Here is a 19,816-nt window from a genome sequence, read left to right as displayed (position 1 = left end):
ATTCCTGATTAGGACACATGCTCGGGTTGCAGGCTCAGTCCCCAGTAGAGGGCATGCAGAAGGCAGCTGATCGATGGATGATTCTCTCTCATCATTGATATTTCTCTCCTTTCCTCTCTGAAATCAATACAAATATATATATATATTAAAAAATAAAACAACAACACTCATTGTTTTGGCCCCCATGCCTTCTCTTGACACCTTCACTCCCCAGGTCCTCCCCTGCCCTGGAGTCACCTCCACAGCGTCCTGAAGCCTGTGTTCTGCATTCTCATCTTCCTAACCAGCCATCCTTCTCGTCCTCAGGGAGGCTTACCCTGGGAGTTGGTGCTCATCAGCAAAGTACTGTGCGCAGCGGAGGCCTTCCCAGGATTGCCTATTCTAAAGCTGTCCAGGAGTGCTTCCCTGTTACTCCACCAGGAGCTGGCCATTGACAAAAATACAGCTGCCTATTATTTGGAAAAAGGCAAAAGAACTGCTGGGCTGAGGAGAGGAGGGGCTGAGAGGAGCTTTTGGACCTAAGAGAGAGAAGTTCATCTGCTCTTGTTGGTATCTGGGTCAGAAAGGTGATGTTAGGCATGTGAGGATCCTTAAACCACAATGTGTTCACTAGTGAGGATATGGCAAGGCTAATGTGCCCAAACCAACCAGGGCTTCCCCCATTTCTCTGCTACACGGCCGGGGCTGGAGTGGGCGCCTCTGCCCTCAGTGTCATGGCCCATGACCTCTGCTCCGCACCTTGCAACCCTACTGCAGTCCCACCCAGAGACCAGGAGGAGGCAATCCAAAATGAACAGATGTTTCTTCTTTTGGCATCTTACTCAGAAAGTGCTCCCAGAATGGGCAATGGGCCTGGCTGACATTCCTACCACTCTGCAGGAGGGAAACAGATACTAGGGAGTCAACCTTTAAGTCTATTACACCATGATGATACTATGACATTTGTCCCAAGGAAAACAGAAAAAAATAAACAGTAGGTAGCATTAGCTAAAGGAAGGACTCGTGGGACTTCGTTTATCACTTTTCAGAGAAAATTGTAACATCTGTGTCCACCCTGAGGCTTTGGGGAACACCGCGAGTGGTGAGGGAGGCAGTATTAGTCTGAAATAGGCCTTTTTTGAAATTGTTATTTTAAGCTGGGTATCTTCAAGAAATAAAAGACACAGGAAGAACCTTTACCTTCCCCCTAACTACCTTTGACCTTCACCCTACCTGCCTATAAGATTTAGACAGGAAGGGAGCTAGCATCATGGGCAAATACAATTCACTATGAACTAGGTGTGATAGACAGGAAAGAATCTGGCAAGTCCTTGACCAAAGTCCTCTCTGTTCCCTTGTTCAAGGTGGCCTAGCAAACATTTACTTACCAAAGTTTGCTCTTCCATCTCCTTGTGAATTACTTGCCTGCCCTTTGAAGTTCCAAACCCACCCCTCCTCTTCTCCTTAGCTCTAGAGGGCACACAAGCCTGAACTGCCCGATTTATCCTCAGGTCTCATATTCTTAGGAGACATCATACATACCTAATAAATATGCTCATTTAGTCCAGCCCAAAGAACTTAGAAGGGTAGAAGGAAAATTAATTTTTCTGTCACTTTGGGACTGTCGGATGAGACCCTGGGCATCTGACATAGGTCGGCACATGGTGAGTAAGAGTTCTTCCTGTGTCAGAACCCCCAGAATCCCCGAAAGTAGGGTCCATAGAGCGAGAGCGGTAAGAATCTTTTCTTCCCCTCTTTCTAAATTTGGATTAGCAGGAGAAAATTTGTGAAAGAAGTTTCTTGAGCAAACATGGTTCCGGTGAAGGTTTGAATAGTCTTGTTTTCTGCTGGTCCTGTTCCCCTTAGAATGGTCTGGATTTCTATGTCTATGCCATTTGTCTTGTTCTGTTTTAAGAGCTTGGTTTTGATCTTGTCTTTGGTCTCTGGCCTCAGAAGGTGCATATATCCGCGGGCATTTGGCAGCCAGTCAAATAGACTGGGGCTTCCAGGCAGCTGTAGCCAATTAACTGTCATCTTTTTGCCCAACTGTGCCAGCTCTTGGGGAAATTGGTCAGGAAGGATCCCAGTCCATAGGGGCCTTTGCCATCTCAGACTTCCTGTGTTACTGCTTGTAGCAGCAAAGGGCTTTTACTGTCTTAGACTATCCTGGGAGTGAACCTTTGGGTCTTGTGGAAATGTCTTGCTTCCTTGGTTAAACCATAAAAGGCTAGGGGATTTGGAAGTTCACAGCCTATTGGGGTTGAATTATATCCCCCAAAATTTGTAGGTTGAAGTTCTAACTCCCATCACCTCAGACTGTGATGATTTGGAAATAGGTCTTTGCAGGTGTAGTCATAATGAAGCAATTCTGAGTAGCCTGGGCCCGACTCCAGGATGCCTGGTGTCCTTGTGAAAGGGGGAGTTTTGCACAGAGATATGCTCATAGGGAGATGCCGTGTGAAATGAAGGCAGGAATCAGGGATGCATTTGAAGGCAGTAAACCCAAAATTGCCAGTGACTGCCAGAAGCCAGGAGGCCAGGGACCGGCTCTCCCTCACTGCCCTCAGAGGAACCGGCACTGAGGACACCCTGGTTTTGGATTTTTGGCCTCCAGAATGTGAGACAATGGGTTTCTGCCCCACTTGTGGCAGCCTGAGCAACACAACACATGGCAAGTAACCTGACCTAGCTGCTAGGTGGCATTCCATCACGAGGGCCCAGCCATAGAGCAGGGCTCTGCCGACTGCTCAAGGTAACAGTGAGCATTCGCATCACCTCTATCTCAGCTGTGCTGGCCTGGGCCGTGCACCCACTCACTCTTAGGGTGACACCTGCACATATGCACAGGGATGCTCCTGGGTTGTCATGCGCAGCCTGAGCGGGCCCCGATGGCCTTCGGTAATATCAGATGACTTCCAGGCCACTACCTCATTGCATGCCTATGCATAAGAGACTCATTGTTTCTCCTCCCCCAAATTGGCTGACTGCCTCTGAAGCATCTTTGTTTTCCAGTGTGAATGGCCCACTATCCCAGCCTTGTCTTCCTTTGAGGCAGATGGTGGAGCACCGACAAGCATTTGCAACGCGTTATATAATGTGACCGCTGAGGGCCTTGGTGAGGTTTTCTCTTCCACTCTTCACTGAGGTCCAGGGGAACTGCTAGAAGCTTCGGAAATCCTGCTCGATGGACCCCAAACTGGGAAGAATGGTGAGTGAGCCCTCCGGTGTTCGGAGAGCAGGGACCAGAGTGCTGGATGTGTATTTGCCCAAAGAGTGGGGGTGACATGCGGGAGCCAGGCAAACAGAGCAGGTGCTGCATGAGGTCCATGAGCTGCTGCTGTTTAGAAGTGCTCTCAGGTGCCACTGTCTCTTCTGAGAAAGGAGCCGTGTGGAGGTGGTTTACGGCGTGCTCTGGGTGGCTCCCTGTTCTTATAAACACGTGGCATTCTTTTCAAGTGGTTTCCTAGTGCTGGGACGCAGTCATGCTAGGTGGATGGTGGCAGCCAGAGTGTGGACTCGAGGCCCAGGCAAATTCTCTAGTGCACTGGGACCTACCACAGCATACTTGTCTGTGCTCGGTTTTTCTTCACACAGAAAGCAATATTATTAGTAAAACTGTGGCAGAACCTCTAGCTGCTGAATACAAAGGGTGAGGCACGACTTAGAGGAAGAGGTGGAGAATAGTATGCATGCAGGTACAGTTGGTGCCTTTCTCACTAAACCCTGAACTCTGCTCCCCCACCCCAATCCCAAACATTAGTGTGAAGAGTTTGGGGTGGGGCCCAGGAATCTGCACTTAAGTGTACGATTGCATCACTTTTACCCCATTCACAGATGTGTGCAACAATCACCATGGTTGATTTTAGGATATTTCCATCTCAGAAAGGAACCCTGTGCCCTTAGCATTACTTCCCTCTTCATCCCTGCTCCCAGTCCTGAGTGACCACTAATCTCCCTGTGCTTCATTTAATAAGAAGCATTCCCAGGGAAGTAAAAATAAACATTAATGATTAGAACAAACTCCAGACTCCATTTTTCAGTCCAGAGGGCAGTTGGTCAAAATTTCTAACCCTTACCAGTAGTTCAGTTGGTTAGAGTGTCGTCCCGATACACCAAGGTTGTTGGTTTGGTCCTGGTCAGGGCACATATAAGAAACAACCAATGAATGCATAAATGAGTAGAACAACAAATCCATCAATTTAAAACAAATATTTCTAGGTGTTGGGCTTGAAGCATCTTTAGACAGTGGTGTGAGGGTGATTTTGATGAATTTCCCGGTTTGTGGGTTCAATGACTCTGGGATGTCATCGGTGTTCCAGTGAACGTCCCGAATGGCCCTCACAGCAGCAGGCACCAAATGTGACTGCTGAGGGCCTCCATTTACTGTGGTCCCTCCATGACCCATTGCAGTGACGCCTCTGGAGTTTATATCCAGTTGCCCAGCTTCAGTGTGGGCTTCAGGAAAAGGGGCAAGAGAAGACTGGTAACATTAGTGTGGAGAGTTGTAGCCAGACATTGGAGGAAGACTGAAGACTCCAGGACCTAGTCCAGTTTACAGGCAGATCACATTGCCTCACAGACAGTGAGAGGGCTGAGATCCAATAATGGTGCACTAGAGTTTTCAATATAGCCAAAGAACATATTTACTAACAAACCCAGACACCTTTAGTCTCTGTAATGAGAAGCCATTAAAGTTTCAGTATTTTATCTTATCTAGAAATGATCTGAATATTTATCGAATACCCATCATTTAACTTAACTGAGTATAATTTTAAGGTTTCAAGTTACCAAAAATATTTCGAAACTAATTTTAAGCAGACATATTTTATGAAACATTATCATTCTTTGGGTGACTGGTGCGGCGAGGGGGCTCCTGGAGATGTCACCGGTAGACACGAGATGGCGTGTGCCAGCCTCAGTCCTCTGACCTTGTCTGGGCACCCAGACTATAAGTGGGGTATCTTCATTTGGGGGCAGGTCAGGGAAATGCTGGAGCAGGACCGTAAGGACAACCCTACCCCACGCCTGCCCTAGTCCTGTGCACAGGACATAGGTCACCCCTACACATCAGGATGCTAGGCATCTGTCCCCAAGCACCTCTCCCTGCTGGCCCACAATGCTTCAGTATCCACCCTCTCAATAGCTCTTTCAGGCAATTACAATCTGCCCCATTCAGAAGCTCTTTGGTTGGGACAGAGGTGCCTTTTGGGAGGCATGGCACTGACAGGGAGCATATGCAGCTCCCAGCAGCAGCACAAGAAGCTGGGGGACTATCCCCATGGACCCCCAAAGAGTGGGATCCAGAACACCTAGAGGGATTAGGGACTTTGAGAAAGGAGAAGAGAAGGGAGGGATGAGCAGAGCTGGAGCTTTTGGAAGATTGTGGGAGGGGGGAACCCTGCATGGCCTGGAGCCCCCGTTCTAACAGGTAGCAGCCTTCAGTTTGCCTGGGGCATCCTGTTCCCTCATAGCACACTCTGCCCTGCAGGTGCGCTGCCGGGGCCCAGTGCCTCTGCCTGCCTTGCACCTGGGTCCCGACCCTGAGCTTACCCTGCTGGGCCGCAGTTATCCATCGGTCCTATGTCCTGGTCCTAGAGCCTGAGGATTTCTGGGACCTGGGCCTTTATGCCGGTTAAGGTATACTGGCAGAACACACAAGCTTTTAAGGGAGATTTCCCCCTCTTTAAGCTAAACCTGCTTCCCCTCATTTTGGGAAAGTGTGTGGGACACACACACACACACACACACACACACACACACACACACACGAGCTTGTACACTGCAGCTGGCTCTAGGCCCAGCTGGGGACTTTGCCTCCCAGAAGGGAGGTCACTGCAGGGATTTCAGATCAACGCTCAGGAGTTCAGTCTTAAACCTCCCATCCACTTCCATCAGCACAAGTACACATACTTTAAATGTCTAATTAAAAAGGTAGACTCAAAAACATAATAAATATCTCTACTGAACAAAAGCAAACAAAAACATTCAGTGGTGAGTGGGATGGGGGAAGGGCAGAAGCATCTAGAAATGAGGCTGCCACAGGGTCACAGGGACCCAGCACAGAGGGCAGCGGAGCCGGCACCACTGCCGGAACCAGGACAGGCTGGGTCTCCCGGCGGGTGACAGCTGGACGCCCACAGCATTTCTCCACAGAAATAATGACCGAGAGGCAGAGAATACAACTGGTGTTCAGGCAGAGCCTGCAGGTTACTAGTAAAAGTATACGTTAGACTAATAATATCAGACTAGCAATAAGAAAGCTCACAATATTAATTGGGAAGTGAGTTTACTGCCACTGAAATGCAAACAGTAGAACATGTTTAAATGGATGTGAATGAAATATGTTTACAACCTTCATGGGATGAATGAAGGACTAAAACCATAGAGAAGAGGCAGGCAGATGTGAGTGGAGAATAGGTGGACATGGAACACAACCAATTAGAAATCCTGAAAATGAAAAATCGTTATTGAGAAACTCAGTAGTTCATGTGCATTCTAGACCAGCAATAATCAAAGAGAGAATGAATCAGCTGGAAAACATGACTGAGGAATTTAGCCAGAAAGCAGAGAAAAAATGGACAGAAAAGATCAGAGAATAGAAGGATACATGATAGATCAAAAGATTCCAACTGTAGTAGGAGGTCTACAAAAAGAGAAAAAGTGAAATGGTGGAGAAGTGACATCAGAAGAAAATTACTAAGAATTTCACAGAATAAACAGACACAAATGAAAATGGGTGCTGAGGACTGAGTATATCAGTCAGACCCATTGTGACGAAGCTGAGAGCATCAAGGAATAAGAAAATGTGAGATCGGTTAGGGAAGAAATGGGTTAGGGAAGAGGGTAGTTGGACAGCCAGCCCGGATGCTCTGAATTGTGAGACACTGGTGTGAGCACCAGGGAATGTGTGGGATTGGAGGGGACGGGTGGGATGTGCAGAGAGGCTGCTGGGCTTTGTTGATGAAGGACTTGGGGGCCAGGAGGCTTTGGGTGGTGGAGAGAAGCAAGGACTCCAGGCAGGCAGCACAATGAACAAAGCCCCAGTGGTGTGTTGTCAGGAAGCTGGAGCCTCCTGAGACTGCTAGGAGGAAGAATCATCTGACTCAGTTAAATTTTGTGTTTTTTTCCCCCCTCATTCGTGCTTACAGCTCAGATAGTTTTGTTCGCCAACACGTTTTGCATTTTCTGCACAATGTTGAAATAGAAAGCATTACACTGGTGAACATTAGCTACTCCCGGTGTCTCTCCTCAGACTGTGCACTTAGCAAACACCAATTGGGGTGTTAGTCTAGGACAGGCACCTCTCCGGACATGAAAATATGGAGAACACGGCCTGGCCCTGATCCAGCTTAAGTTCAAGTGATTGAGGCGGAGAATATTAAGTGAACAAATAATAGAATATTGGTAACAACAAGGAAATAAAGAGCAGGGTGTGCTGGGGGAATGATGCCCCCAAAATGCATGTCCACGTGGAGCCTCAGAACCTAAGCTGACTTGCAAGCAGGGTCTTTGCAGATGTAATAAAATGAGGTTGTACTGGATTGGGGTACTCCATAATCCAGAAACTGGTGGTGACCTTCTAAGAAGAAGAGAGGACACAGGGACACACACAGGAGGAGGCGAGGTGAGCCAGGGCACAGACCTCAGCAATGCAGCTCTGGGCCAGGGAGCACCAAGGACCACTGGCCACCACCAGAAGGTGGGAGGGAGCTGGGTTTTGGTACCTTTGCCAGCTGGACCAGCCCGCAGAACTCTGCCCACCAATTCCTCTCTGACACTCCTCTCCCTGCCACCCCTCCTCTGTCCCTGTCTCCAAGTCCTCTGTGGCTCAGTTCCCACTGCCTTGTCCCTCCCCCCAACTCTCCATGTCCTCTCTGTTGTTTTGCCACCTGATTTTATCTGTTGTCCCCTGAGATCACTCAGTCACTCCTGCAGGTATCTTAGGTTTATCCTGCTAACCCTTTTACACCCAAATCACACAAATGAGATTTAAAAGAAGGAAGCAAAGGCAGTAGCTGTGGCCCAAGCATGGTTAGAAGACCTGGAGCTGGCCATGGGTCTTGACTCCAGGGTCTGCACCCAATCCATGGTTTGGGGTTCACACCTCTCACCCCTCGAAAGGGAAGGGTGTCCTGTCCCAGGCTCAGAGCCTAAGACAATGCAGGCCTTGGAGGAGCTCAGGGTCCAGCTCAGTGGTGACACCTCTCTGTGTGACTTCACCGCAGTTAGAGACCTGCCTGTGGGAGGAGCAACAGGCACCTCTGGCCATGTCACTTTTTTTTTTTTTTAAAGGATGGTTATAGTGTTTTTTTTAAAGAGACTTTTTTTAAAAAATATATTTTTATTGGGAGAAACCAAGATGGCAGCATAGGTAAACACCTAAACTGCTGTCTTGCACAACAATATCAAAACTACAACTAAAAGACAAAACCGACACCATCCAGAACCACAGGAGAGCTGGCTGAGTGGAAATTCTACAACTAGAAGAAAAGAGGAAAGCACGTTGAGACTCAGAGGAGCTGCAAAAGGCTGAGGTATGGAGACTCGCACACGGAGAGGACGGGCAGCCGTGTGCACGGGTGGCTGAGTGCGTGGCTGGCTGTCTAAAGCGGGAGGGAGAAGGAAGCTCCTGACTGCACTGAACTCCAGTCCCGGGCGAGACACTGGGAAACGAGACTCATTCAGGGGGAATCTGGACTGTCAGGAAAAGAGAAAGCACACTGAGACTTGGGAGCTGTGGAAGGCAGAGGTCTGGAGACGCGCGCGCGCAGAGAGGACTGACTGCTGAATGCACGGGAGGCTGCGTGTGTGGCTGACTTTCTAAAGTGGGAGGGAGACGGAAGCTCCCGACTGCACTGAACTCCAGTTCTGGGCGAGTTTCTGGGAACTCCGACTCATTTGGGAGAAAATGGACTGTCTGGCAGCAGGGGAAACTCTCAGAGGTGCTTGCAGCAATTACCGAGGGACACTGAGACCCAGGGGCCTCATAGGGCAGGGCTGATGGGAAACCAAGGCTGTCTGCTCTGCCCTGAAACTCCACCCCATCCAAGCTGAGCACAGAGGCTTTTGCAATTTTGCAAGTCTTGTCTCATAAGAGTGTCTCCAGCACAGAAGTTCTCCCAGCACACACACAGCTGATCCTCACAGCCAATTGGCCTGGAGGTCAATTCCTCCCAGTTATACCAACAACCATCAAGACTTAACTACAACAAGGCTGAGCACACAGTCCACAAAAGGGTGCACCAAGAGTGTTCACCTCAGGTAACTGGTGAGGCTGAGCCACTGTGCCCTATAGGACACCTACCACACAAAGCTACTCTATCATCTCAGGGAAGCAGAGAAAAGGCAGAGACAAAGAAACAGATCACAAATGAGAGAAATGGAGGAAAACAAATGACTAGATATAGAGTTCAAAACCACGGTTATAAGGTTTTTCAAGAATTTCCTAGAAAAGGCCAGTAAATTTAGCGAGACCCTCGAGGATATGAAAAAACCAACTAGAAATTAAACATACACTGACTGAAATAAAAAATATTATACAGAGACCTAACAGCAGACTAGAGGACCGCAAGAATCAAGTCAAAGATTTGAAATACAAAGAAGCAAAAAACACTCAGCTGGAAAAGCAAAAAGAAAAAAGAATCCAAAAATTTGAAGATAGTGTAAGGAGCCTCTGGGACAACCTCAAGCATACCAACATCCGAATTATGGGGGTGCCAGAAGAAGAGAGAGAGCAAGATACTGAAAACCTATTTGAAGAAATAATGACCGAAAACTTACCCCACCTGGTGAAAGAAATAGACTTACAAGTCCAGGAAGCGCAGAGAACCCCAAACAAAAGGAATCCAAAGAGGACCACACCAAGACACATCGTAATTAAAATGCCAAGAGCAAAAGATAAAGAGAGAATATTAAAAGCAGTAAGAGAAAAGCAGTTAATTACCTACAAGGGAGCACCCATACAATGTCAGCTGATTTCTCACCAGAAACTATGCAGGCCAGACGGGAGTGGCAAGAAATATTCAAAGTGATGAATAGCAAGAACCTACAACCAAGATTACTCTACCCAGCAAAGCTATCATTCAGAATTGAAGGTCAGATAAAGAGCTTCACAGATAAGAAAAAGCTAAAGGAGTTCATCACCACCAAACCAGTATTATATGAAATGCTGAAAGGTATTCTTTAAGAAGAGGAAGAAGAAGAATAGGTAAAGATAAAAATTATGAACAATAAATACATTTCTATTAACAAGTGAATCTAAAAATCAATTGAATAAAAAATCTGATGAACAGAATAAACTGGTGAATATAATAGAATCTGGGGCATAGAAAGGTGGGAAATGAGTGGAGGGGAGCTATGGGGGGAAAAAAGAGGAACAATTGTAATAATCTGAACAATAAAGATTTAATAAATTAAATATATATATATATAAATATATATATATAAATAAATATATATATATATATTTATATATGTATTATTGATTTCAGAGAGGAAGGGATAGAGAGAGAGAAATAGAAACATCAATGATGAGAGAAAATCATTGATCAGCTGTCATCTGCATGGCCCTCACCGGGGAATAGCGCCCGCAACCCGGGCATGTGCCCTGACCAGGAATCAAACCATGACCTCCTGGTTCACAGGTTAACACTCAACCACTGAGCCACACTGCCTGGGCAGATGATCAAGGATCTTGATGAGAGGTTCAAGGAACTTAGTGAGACTTTCAAGGATCTTAGTGAGAATTTCAAAAAACATGAACAAGGGCCAGTCAGATATTAAGCATACACTAACTGAAATAAAGAATAATTTACAGGGAAGCAACAGTAGAGTAGAGGATTCCCAGAACCAAATCAATGATTTGGAATATGAGGGAGCAAAAAACACCCAATCCAGAAGAGCAAAAAGAAAAAAGACTTAAAAAATATGAAGATGGTATAAGAAGCCTCTGGGATAACTTCAAGTGTACGAATATTAGCATTATCTCTCTGGGCCTCCCCAAATCATGAATCGGCTGCCACTGGCACACCCCCTACTGGGGATTGAGCCTGCAATGTGTGGGCATGTGCCCTGATCAAGAATTGAACCGTGACCTCCTAGTTCAGAGGTTGATGCTCAAACACTCAGCCACACCGGCCGGGCATCACTTACACTTTTTGGTCAGGTTTGTCATGTCTGCAGATGACAGTAGGCTCCAGAGGTGGTGCAGAGCCAGGGCAGAGTCTGGGGAAGCCCAGATCACTGGCCAGTATGGAGGGAACCAAAAGGATCTCAAGCGTCCTTTCTAGGTGACACACACTGACATTGCTGCTTTCTACTTGCCTGCACCTGTGCAGTCAGGGGCATGGTCCTCTGACCAGCTGGCTGCCCCTAGGATGGCGCACCATCCAAGCAGGGTCCTCGAAGGGCCGGATGCTGTGCATGCATGACCTCTGGCCTCCTGCTGCACAGGACAGTGCTCTGTGCCTGTGTCCAGCCTGCAGCTCTGGGCCAGGGAACACCAAACCGGCGGTCAGTGCGAGCTGAGCCTGGTTCCGAGCCCTACCTGCACCCAGGATTACACTGGGCTCCTCCTGCACCCCTTTATCCGGTGATGCCTGTCTCCAGCAATCTGCACCTGGGGAGTGGGCTTCACCTTGGGTTTAGGAGTGAGCCTGAGCTAAGCTCTTTTTTTGGGGTCAGACTGCCGGTCAGACCCTGACTAGAGGAAACTCCTAGCTCTTGGGACTTTCTGGGGAATTCTGTTGCTGGAAATTGTCCAGGCTGCTCTCCAAAAGCCACGCCCTGACCGCTCCCACTTCAAGACTGGCTGCCAGAGTTCATCTGCGCAGGAATGTTTGGCTCAGCCCAGCTCTGCGGGGGAATTAACAGAATCCAGAAAGGCTGTGGGGGGAGGGGAGGTTCGGCTTTTATTTTTAATCCCGGCATGGTGAGATAGACTAATAAGGCATTTTTCCTGCATTATAACAAACCCATCAGCTCAGTCCCGGGCAGAGCACCTTTGTAAAGCAATCCCATGGGACTCTAGGTGACTTGGTAAGTGGGGTCTTGGCATACAAGTGGACCCAGCACAAAGTTTCTCAGAGGTGGGAAAGGGTTTGGCTAAAGTGCACTGGAGGAACAGGCCTAGCCCAGGCCCAGTGAGGGGAGGCAGGAAGGCTTTCATTTGGATTCTTTATTCTGCTCAGCAGCAAACGGTGCAGGGGGGTGCTGTATCAACAGCACACCCCACCCAGCCTCCTGTCGGATGCCTGCTGCTTTCAGGGCAAGAGATAGAAGTGTCCTAAGTGTCATTAGCTCTGTGCCTGTGTCCAGCCTGCAGCTCGGTCAAGGCCACTGTCAGCTAAGCACACAGACCATCTAACTGTCCTGGTTGTTGGTGAGAGCTAGGAGAGGAGGAGACCCCGAGGCCAGCCCTGTGGGACGAGAGGCTCTTGGGATTGAAGCTGAATTGACTGGGAGAAGGACGGGGTCGGTGTGGGTCCACCGCAGAGGATGTGGACACGCCTTCAGAAAGTCTTAAAAGTTAAAGTATTTAAAAATAAGGCTTAGTGTAGGGGCACTTAGGGCTTTTGTTCCAAATCTAAGAACAATGAGCTGGAATTAACAGAATCTTATGGGGGTTGGGGGGTTCCTCTGTGAGGGTCCCGATGGGGGGCTTCTCCAGCTGGGCTGGGTTACCTGCCCCGCCAAGATAACACTAGGACCGGGCCTCCCGCTCTCCCTGCCCCCTTCACCTTCCTACCCTCCAGCACCTTCTTTTGCAAAGGCAAAAGCCAGGAATAACCCTTCTCAGTCTCCAGGTTGCTGCTGTGCAATTAATTCTAAGTCAAGTGTGACTGTAACCCAAGAAAAGAAACAGAAAGAGAAAGGGGTGTGGGAGACTGGGGAACTGAGTATGTATTGCGGGGACCCCATCCAAGATCTTACAGGCAGGATCAGTGGCCTCAGCCCATCTCTGTGGCAAAGGGACACAGGTGCTCGGTCCACTCTGCGGGCACTGTGGGGGAGTGCAGTCCTGCAGACCTTGTGTGAGGACCCACTACCAGGGACAATCCTTCAGGAAGCTGGGCCCTGCGTGTGCTGTTCCTGTTGGGAGGGAAGGGGACTCCTGCTGAAATAGGAACCATTCTTTCTCCTTAAAATTGCTGTTTTCCTTCTTTTCTTGTGGCTTCCTTTTCTTCAAATTTCCCCATTTTAGTTTTCAATGGAGTGGAGCACCAAATCATTTTTTAGTGGAAATTGAATGCATGAAAAATAAAAGTAACAGCTCACATATTAATTTAGATGGATTGCCTACAAAAAATACCCTACTCCATTTCAAAGAGCCTTCCCCAGGCGTCCAGAGCTTCTTTGCTGCTGCTGTCAGTCCTCAAGAGTCCTTTCCTCCTGATTTGTTTGCAGCCCCTAACCCTAACCCTAACCCCCCAGAGCTTAGCTGGATCCAGCCTCATTCGGATCAGAACGAGGCAAAGGATGCTCAGGGGCGGCTCATTGGCGCCATCTTCTGGACCAAGTTCTTAACCCGCTTATGAATGAGCAGGGTTCACCATTTTTCATATTCACGAATATATTTATAATTTTGAACAAGTGTTCATATTTATGATTATTATTTTTATAGTGACCACATTGCAATGTAATTCACAGAACTTACAATTTACCAATTTAAAGTGTGCAATTCAATGGTTTTTAGTATATTCAGAATTGCACAAATGTTGCCAAAATGAACTTTAGGACTTCCATCATCCCACAAAGGACCCCTTACTCATTATCATCAGTCACTCCCCTCAATTATTCCAGCCCTAGGCCACCAATCTACTTCTGTCTCTCAAGATTTAACTATTCTGGACATTTCACATAAATGGACTGATACCATATGTAGTCTTTTATGTCTGGGTTCTTTTACTCAACATAATGTTTTCAGGGTTCATGCATGTTGTAGCATGTATCAGTGATTCTTTTCATGGCTGAGTAATATTCCATCTTATGTATACAGCACATTTTGTTCATCCATTCATCCACTGATGAACACTTGGGTTGCAGCCATTATGAATAATGCTGCTGTAAACATCCCTGTTGAGTTTTTGTGTGGACACATGTTCTCATCTTCCTTAAAAACATATCTGAGAGGAACTGCTAGGTCATATATTTAATCATTTGAGGACTGCCAGACTGCTTTCCAAAGCATTTGCACCATCTTGCACTCCCACCAGCAATGTACGAGGGTTCCAATTTCTCCACATCCTTGCCAACACTTGTTACCTGACTTTTTTATTTTAACCATAGGAATAGGTGAGAAGGTATGAAGTGGTGACTCATTATTTGATTTGCATTTCCCTGATGACTAATGGTGTTGAGCATCTTTTCACATACTTAATTGATCATTTGTAGATTTTCTTTGGAGAAATGTCTATTCAAATTTATTTTATATTATTGACTTGTATAATTCTTTATAGTGACACACATCTTCACCTTGGCTCTGATGGTGCCCAGGGCTGGAGGCCTAGAAAAGAAACTGCGTAAACCTAAAATGGCTCTAGAAAATAAAGTCTAGCTTCAAAACGTGCAAAAATCCGCAAGGAAGAGCTGGTTCGGAAGAAGATGATGAATTAGTTCAGAGCCTGGACGTCCTGCCCTCTGATTTTCTGCTTTGCACCCAGCCTGGAGCTACCACAGGGTGGAGGGATGAGTAGGAAGAAGGTGTGGGGGAGGAGGAGGAAGTGGAGGGCGAAGATCGGGGTCATGGACAAGTCCCACATTTATGGGCCAGGAGAGGAAAGGAGCCATCAGGGAGGGAAGCAGAGGCCAGAGAGGTGGGAGGAAAGGCGAGCGAGCCGTGGACCAGGGGGCCTCAGGTGGGGAATGTGGCCAACCGTGCCTAAATTATCTTTAGTTCTTCCATGTTACATATCACACTGTGCTTTTATGTTTCTTTTTAAAGTGCTCTAGCCTCAGGAGCTGATGGAGGAAACCCCGCACACTGCCCAGGATTCTAGGCAGTCCTTACAAAATATTCTTTCTAATTAAGTGGCAAATCACACATAGAAATTTTGTTATTTTAAAAATTACATCACACTTCTCTCCCTTACAAACATTGCCCTTCACACCATGTGTGTGTGTTTTGATGTAAGGGGAAGTCAACCAACAGGAAAGATGATCCCAGGAACAGACTGAGGAAGGCTGCTTCCAGACAAGCTCGTCAGCTTGCTCTCTGCCTTATCACAATCCTTGAGCACTGAAAAGGAAGCACTTGGGGAAACGGAGCACAACATAGATTTCCCGTTCTACTACCTGGTGTTATTTTAGCCTGAGTGACTGCACGCAGCTGTGTCGGAGCACAGACTTCCTGAAGTATTTGCGAGGTCGAAAGTCCAGACCCTGGTACTTATTTTGCTTCCTCCCTTGTGCCTGCCCACAGGCGTCAGCTCTCCTTGCTCTTCTGCTGCTGCTTTTGGGAGGCATGTCCTCTCCATCCTCTCCCCACGCTGGGCTGCTTGAGAAGGTCTTCCGGTACATGGATCTGCATCAGGATGAATTTGTGCAGGTTGGAGAAACTACAGGCGGGACACTTGCATGAGATCCCTTTTGGTGTCTGAGTGAACCGTGGTTTGCTGGGAGATGTGGGGATTTTTGCCTGACAACTTAATTCCATTTAAAATGCCTGTGATTCTTCATTGAATTAAAATAGTCACTATTTGTTAGGTTGAGGGAAGAGATCTCTCCCAGCCATTCCTCCGGAAAGGGGCGCTCTGTTCCTTTCCAGCACACTTGATCTAGGGGGCTGTCCTTGGAGTCTGGCAAATGTTGAGCTCACATTTACTGGGAACCCTCCTCAGATTGCCGTGGTCCCCTCGCTGAGGTCCTCTCCTGGCTGAAACTCACCTCCCAAGGACACCAGCCCAGAATAACACCTCCCGGCTGCAGCAGCTATCAGTCCAGAGTTCTGCCAAGTTCAGTGTCAGAGCTCTTGTTTTGTAGTCCATGTGTGATGGACTACATCTCCTTGGCAACCCTCTGCTTTGTTCCTATCTCATCACGTGGGGGCGGGAGATGGGAGGGAAGCAGGAAAGGGCTGGACTCAAGTCTCCCCTGCAAGTCCCTCTCCTTCCCCACTTCTCTGTCCCCCTCAGGCCAGGCCTGCACCGCAGCCCCATCTCCCTGAGCTTTCACCAACTCTGTGCCCTGGGTCCCCATGTCTTGTCCGCACACGTGTTCAGTGTGTGGTTATTTGATCAACCAGTCAATGTTAGGACCCTTATTGGCACTTAGATGTGAAACCTCTGTGTTTGGTGCTAAAGCACTAAGCCTGACCTTCATGGATCCTGCCTCACATGGGAGTATTAACCTGCTGCCCACTGCATTTTCAAAACCCAAGTAGGGGTTCCCATGTAGGTTGGAATTAGTGTGTGTGTGTGGTGGGGGAGCTGTGTGGATTGGGGTGCTACAACCAGGATAAGATCCACCTGGAGTAAACTGGGGAGTCCAGAGTTAGTCACTAAGACACGAGTGGTGTCTGGTGAGACTGCTGTCCTGGGATAAGCCCCTCGGTGCCAAAACTGGGATGTGCCGGATTATTATTGTAACTCCATGCTGGCTGGTCTTCCCTGAGCACCCCTGGGGCCAGGCATTGAGCTAAGTCTCCATGCACCATCTCTCCCTTAGTCCTCCCTGAAGGGAAAGCATGTTTTCTTTCACTACTTCTTTCACTTCTGTGCCCAGGCGAGTGGGTTTCCCCACCATGAGCAATCAGGATGTTTGGGAGGCCTCATCACATGGCATGATAAGTATAAACTCAGCGTCCAGCCCTCTTCCCTCCGGAGGTGGGAGGCTGGGGCTGAAAGTTCGAGACCTCTCATCACAGCTCAGACTTTCTGGTGACCCCTCCCCACCAGTAGCCACCCAGAGTCACCCCATTACAACAAAATATGCTGCTCTCGCCCAGGAAATTCCAAGGGAGTTAAGAGCTCTGTGTTAGGAACCTGAGTCTGAGAGCAAATATTAGACCTGAAGATGACCCTGGCACCTCCGTCACTTAGGAAGTTGTGAAAGTTTTAGGAGCTCTGGACAACAGGTGAGACAAAGACCAAAATATATATATTTCCCATTGTATTGCAACCTCACAGTCACTGTAACCTGCGATGAGAAAGCTGAGGCTGAGAAAGTGTACGGAGTATTCTCCAAGTCCAACTCTGATGGGCAGACCAGGGTTAGGAGCTAAGGCTGCCTGCCACCCTGAGAGTCCTGGAGGAGCAGGTGGGGCTGACCACAAAATCTAAGTACGAAGGATGGTTCCAAGGAGCCCTGCAGCCTGCTGAAGCCGCCAGGGGGTCATGTTGGGTGCTCTGTGAGGTTCAGAGGCCTTCAGGGCATTGTGGGAAGCCAGCCCTGGTGGGGGCATGGCCGGCCAACCCTCTTAGTGCTAAAAACCAGAAAGGGTGGGTCAGGATCTGCCCTTCTTTGCAACCCTGGTGAACCCACAGGGGCACAGGCCTGGTGTTTGGGAGAACAGCCTTCCATCCCACCTGCCCTGTCCCATTATCCTTTTGACCCAGCCAGCTCTGGCTTCTATGTTCCTGATTACACTTTCAGCTTGGCCAGTGACTTTTGAATATCAAGGTCAAATGAAGGACATTGGGGATTCTGTACCGCCTGTGCTGTGTCATGCTAATCATCCTGTGGCCTGTCCTCACAGAGGCTGAAGGAGTGGGTGGCCATTGAGAGCGACTCCATTCAACCTGTGCCCCGCCTCCGACAAGAGCTCTTCAGGATGATGGCCCTGGCCGCAGAGGAGCTCCGGCGCCTGGGGGCCAGCGTGGACCTCGAGGACTTGGGCTCTCAGCAGGTGCTGGCGGTTCCTCCCTTCCCCATGAGCTGCCACTTCCCTGTGCATCAGCCATGCCCTCCCGTGGTGGTGGCAAGATCCTCAATACAAACACCCATAGAATTCCTCCTCATCCCAAACGAGGTTGCCACGATGATTTCTCATCATGTCAGGACTTGGGTAGGGATGGGAGGGAACACAAGCGGAGGAGGTGAGCCAAGGCGACTCATTCTGGAAAGGCCCCCGTGCTGTTCACACCCTGCATGCAAGCTTCAAACTTCCCCAAGCTCTAAGGCATCTTTCTGAGGCTCCAGCCTCTCATCAGAATCACTTCCTGTTACTGCCCCTCGGTCACAAATGGCGATCTTAAATCTTAGCGCCCAGGGCTGCCTGGCTTAGCATTGACAGTCTCCCATGGTTTGTTTCCAACACCCAATTCAAGGTAGTTGAGTCTGAGTTCCTATTGAAGAGCATGCTCAACTAAATTTCCTGTTTATCAATGTGTATCTGAGGAAGTGCTTTGCTTTAATTACACTTCATGTTTTAATTAAAAGTGTCTTATGGTACCATGTTAAAGCTGGATAAAGGGTGATCAGAAAATTATATGGGCTCTGCCAGGACCCAGGGGTAGAAGCAGGACTCCCAACATCATGTCTTTGAATTGTCAGGAAGAACTAAACAGCATTTATTTAAAACTACGACCCATTGTCCTCCTGCAGCTGCCTGATGGCCAGACTCTCCCGATACCTCCTGTCATCTTGGCTGAGCTGGGGAATGATCCAGGGAAACCCACCGTGTGCTTCTATGGCCATCTGGATGTGCAGCCGGCCACACAGGCTGATGGGTGGCTCACAGACCCTTACACGCTGACGGAAGTGGATGGTTAGTGACGTGCTGGTGCGCAGAGCTGGTGCTTCTGTGGATAAGCGATGCTCACAGGGTTAAGGATTTAAGACGGGCCTCCCATCACTGGCTCCAGGTCTAACCTGTTGTTGTTAAGAATGAACTAAATGTCACTCTCATGGTCTACAAGTTGGTCCAATGTGGCCAATTTTCTTTCATTTGGAAAAGAAACTTCGAACCTTTGTGCCCATGGGTGAATGAGTGCCCCAGGCTGGAGTCCTTGGGCTGTGAGGAAAACAGTTGTCTTGGTCAAACTGTCTTGTCTTTTTAAAATTACCAACTATAATTTATTTTTAAAGAAAAGAAGAAAGGTTAATGGAGCTACAGATACCCTTTTTTCATTCTTTTGCTAGTTGTAAAATCTCAGAATGAGAGGCTGTGTTACATGACCGTCTGTAACACAGGCCCTTTTCCATGAATTTGGATAAAGTACCTCATAATCGGTATATTTCAAGCGAGCTTACATTTCTGTCTAGCTAGTGGCCATACTGTCTATACATAAGAAATCACACTTTGCGATTTCAGTGCAAGATTTGTTCTTGGAAGCAGAAAGCCCTGTTCAAGCAATTACCCATAAAACAACGTTTGTTTTTAACTCACTCAACTTGGCAGAGGTACCCATGCTTTTCTGAAAATTCTTCCCCCATTTTTCAAGGAAAACTTTACGGACGAGGAGCAACAGACAACAAAGGTCCTGTTTTGGCGTGGATTAATGCTATGAGCGCATTCCGAGCCCTGGAGGAAGTAAGTAGCCAGTGGTGTTGGGGAGGGAGCTTGATGATGATGACTGACAATGACGGTGATGGTGATGGTGACGATGATGATGATGATGATGATGATGGCACAGGCAGTATGCTTTGAGTCCCTCACTGTGCTGCAAGCTTTCACCTGAATTTTGTCCTTTCCTCTTCCCAACAGTCTTCTTAGGGCTGTACTCTTATAATCACACCTATTTTGTAGATGAGGAGAGTGAAACTTGGGACAGTCAGGGACTTGCTCAAAGCCGCCCAGCTGTTCTGGGGCGGACATGGTACCTTGAGCCTGTGCTGCTGACCACATGGAAAAAACAAAACAAAACACATAACAAAAAGCATGATGAGCCTGTGGCTAAGT

At 48.0% G+C, this 19,816-nt stretch overlaps 1 protein-coding gene across 1 annotated transcript in view; it reads left to right on the top strand.

Annotated features, from left to right (window-relative positions):
- The first annotated feature begins 3,006 nt into the window (after positions 1-3,006).
- CNDP1 (carnosine dipeptidase 1) overlaps positions 3,007-19,816 on the top strand; it is a 29,532-nt gene continuing 12,722 nt past the window's right edge. Inside the window, exons 1-5 of the mRNA XM_080684540.1 lie at positions 3,007-3,187; positions 15,398-15,523; positions 17,672-17,821; positions 18,520-18,682; positions 19,359-19,447. Coding sequence (XP_080540666.1) covers positions 3,164-3,187; positions 15,398-15,523; positions 17,672-17,821; positions 18,520-18,682; positions 19,359-19,447 — 552 coding nt within the window. The 5' untranslated portion in view covers positions 3,007-3,163. The remainder of the gene's footprint in view (positions 3,188-15,397; positions 15,524-17,671; positions 17,822-18,519; positions 18,683-19,358; positions 19,448-19,816) is intronic.

The sequence above is a fragment of the Plecotus auritus genome (genome assembly GCF_963455305.1).
Source record: "Plecotus auritus genome assembly, chromosome: 8".
NCBI classification, from domain to species: Eukaryota; Metazoa; Chordata; class Mammalia; order Chiroptera; family Vespertilionidae; genus Plecotus; species Plecotus auritus.
Note: the sequence above shows the minus strand (reverse complement) of the source record. Positions and strands in the feature narration are given on the sequence as shown.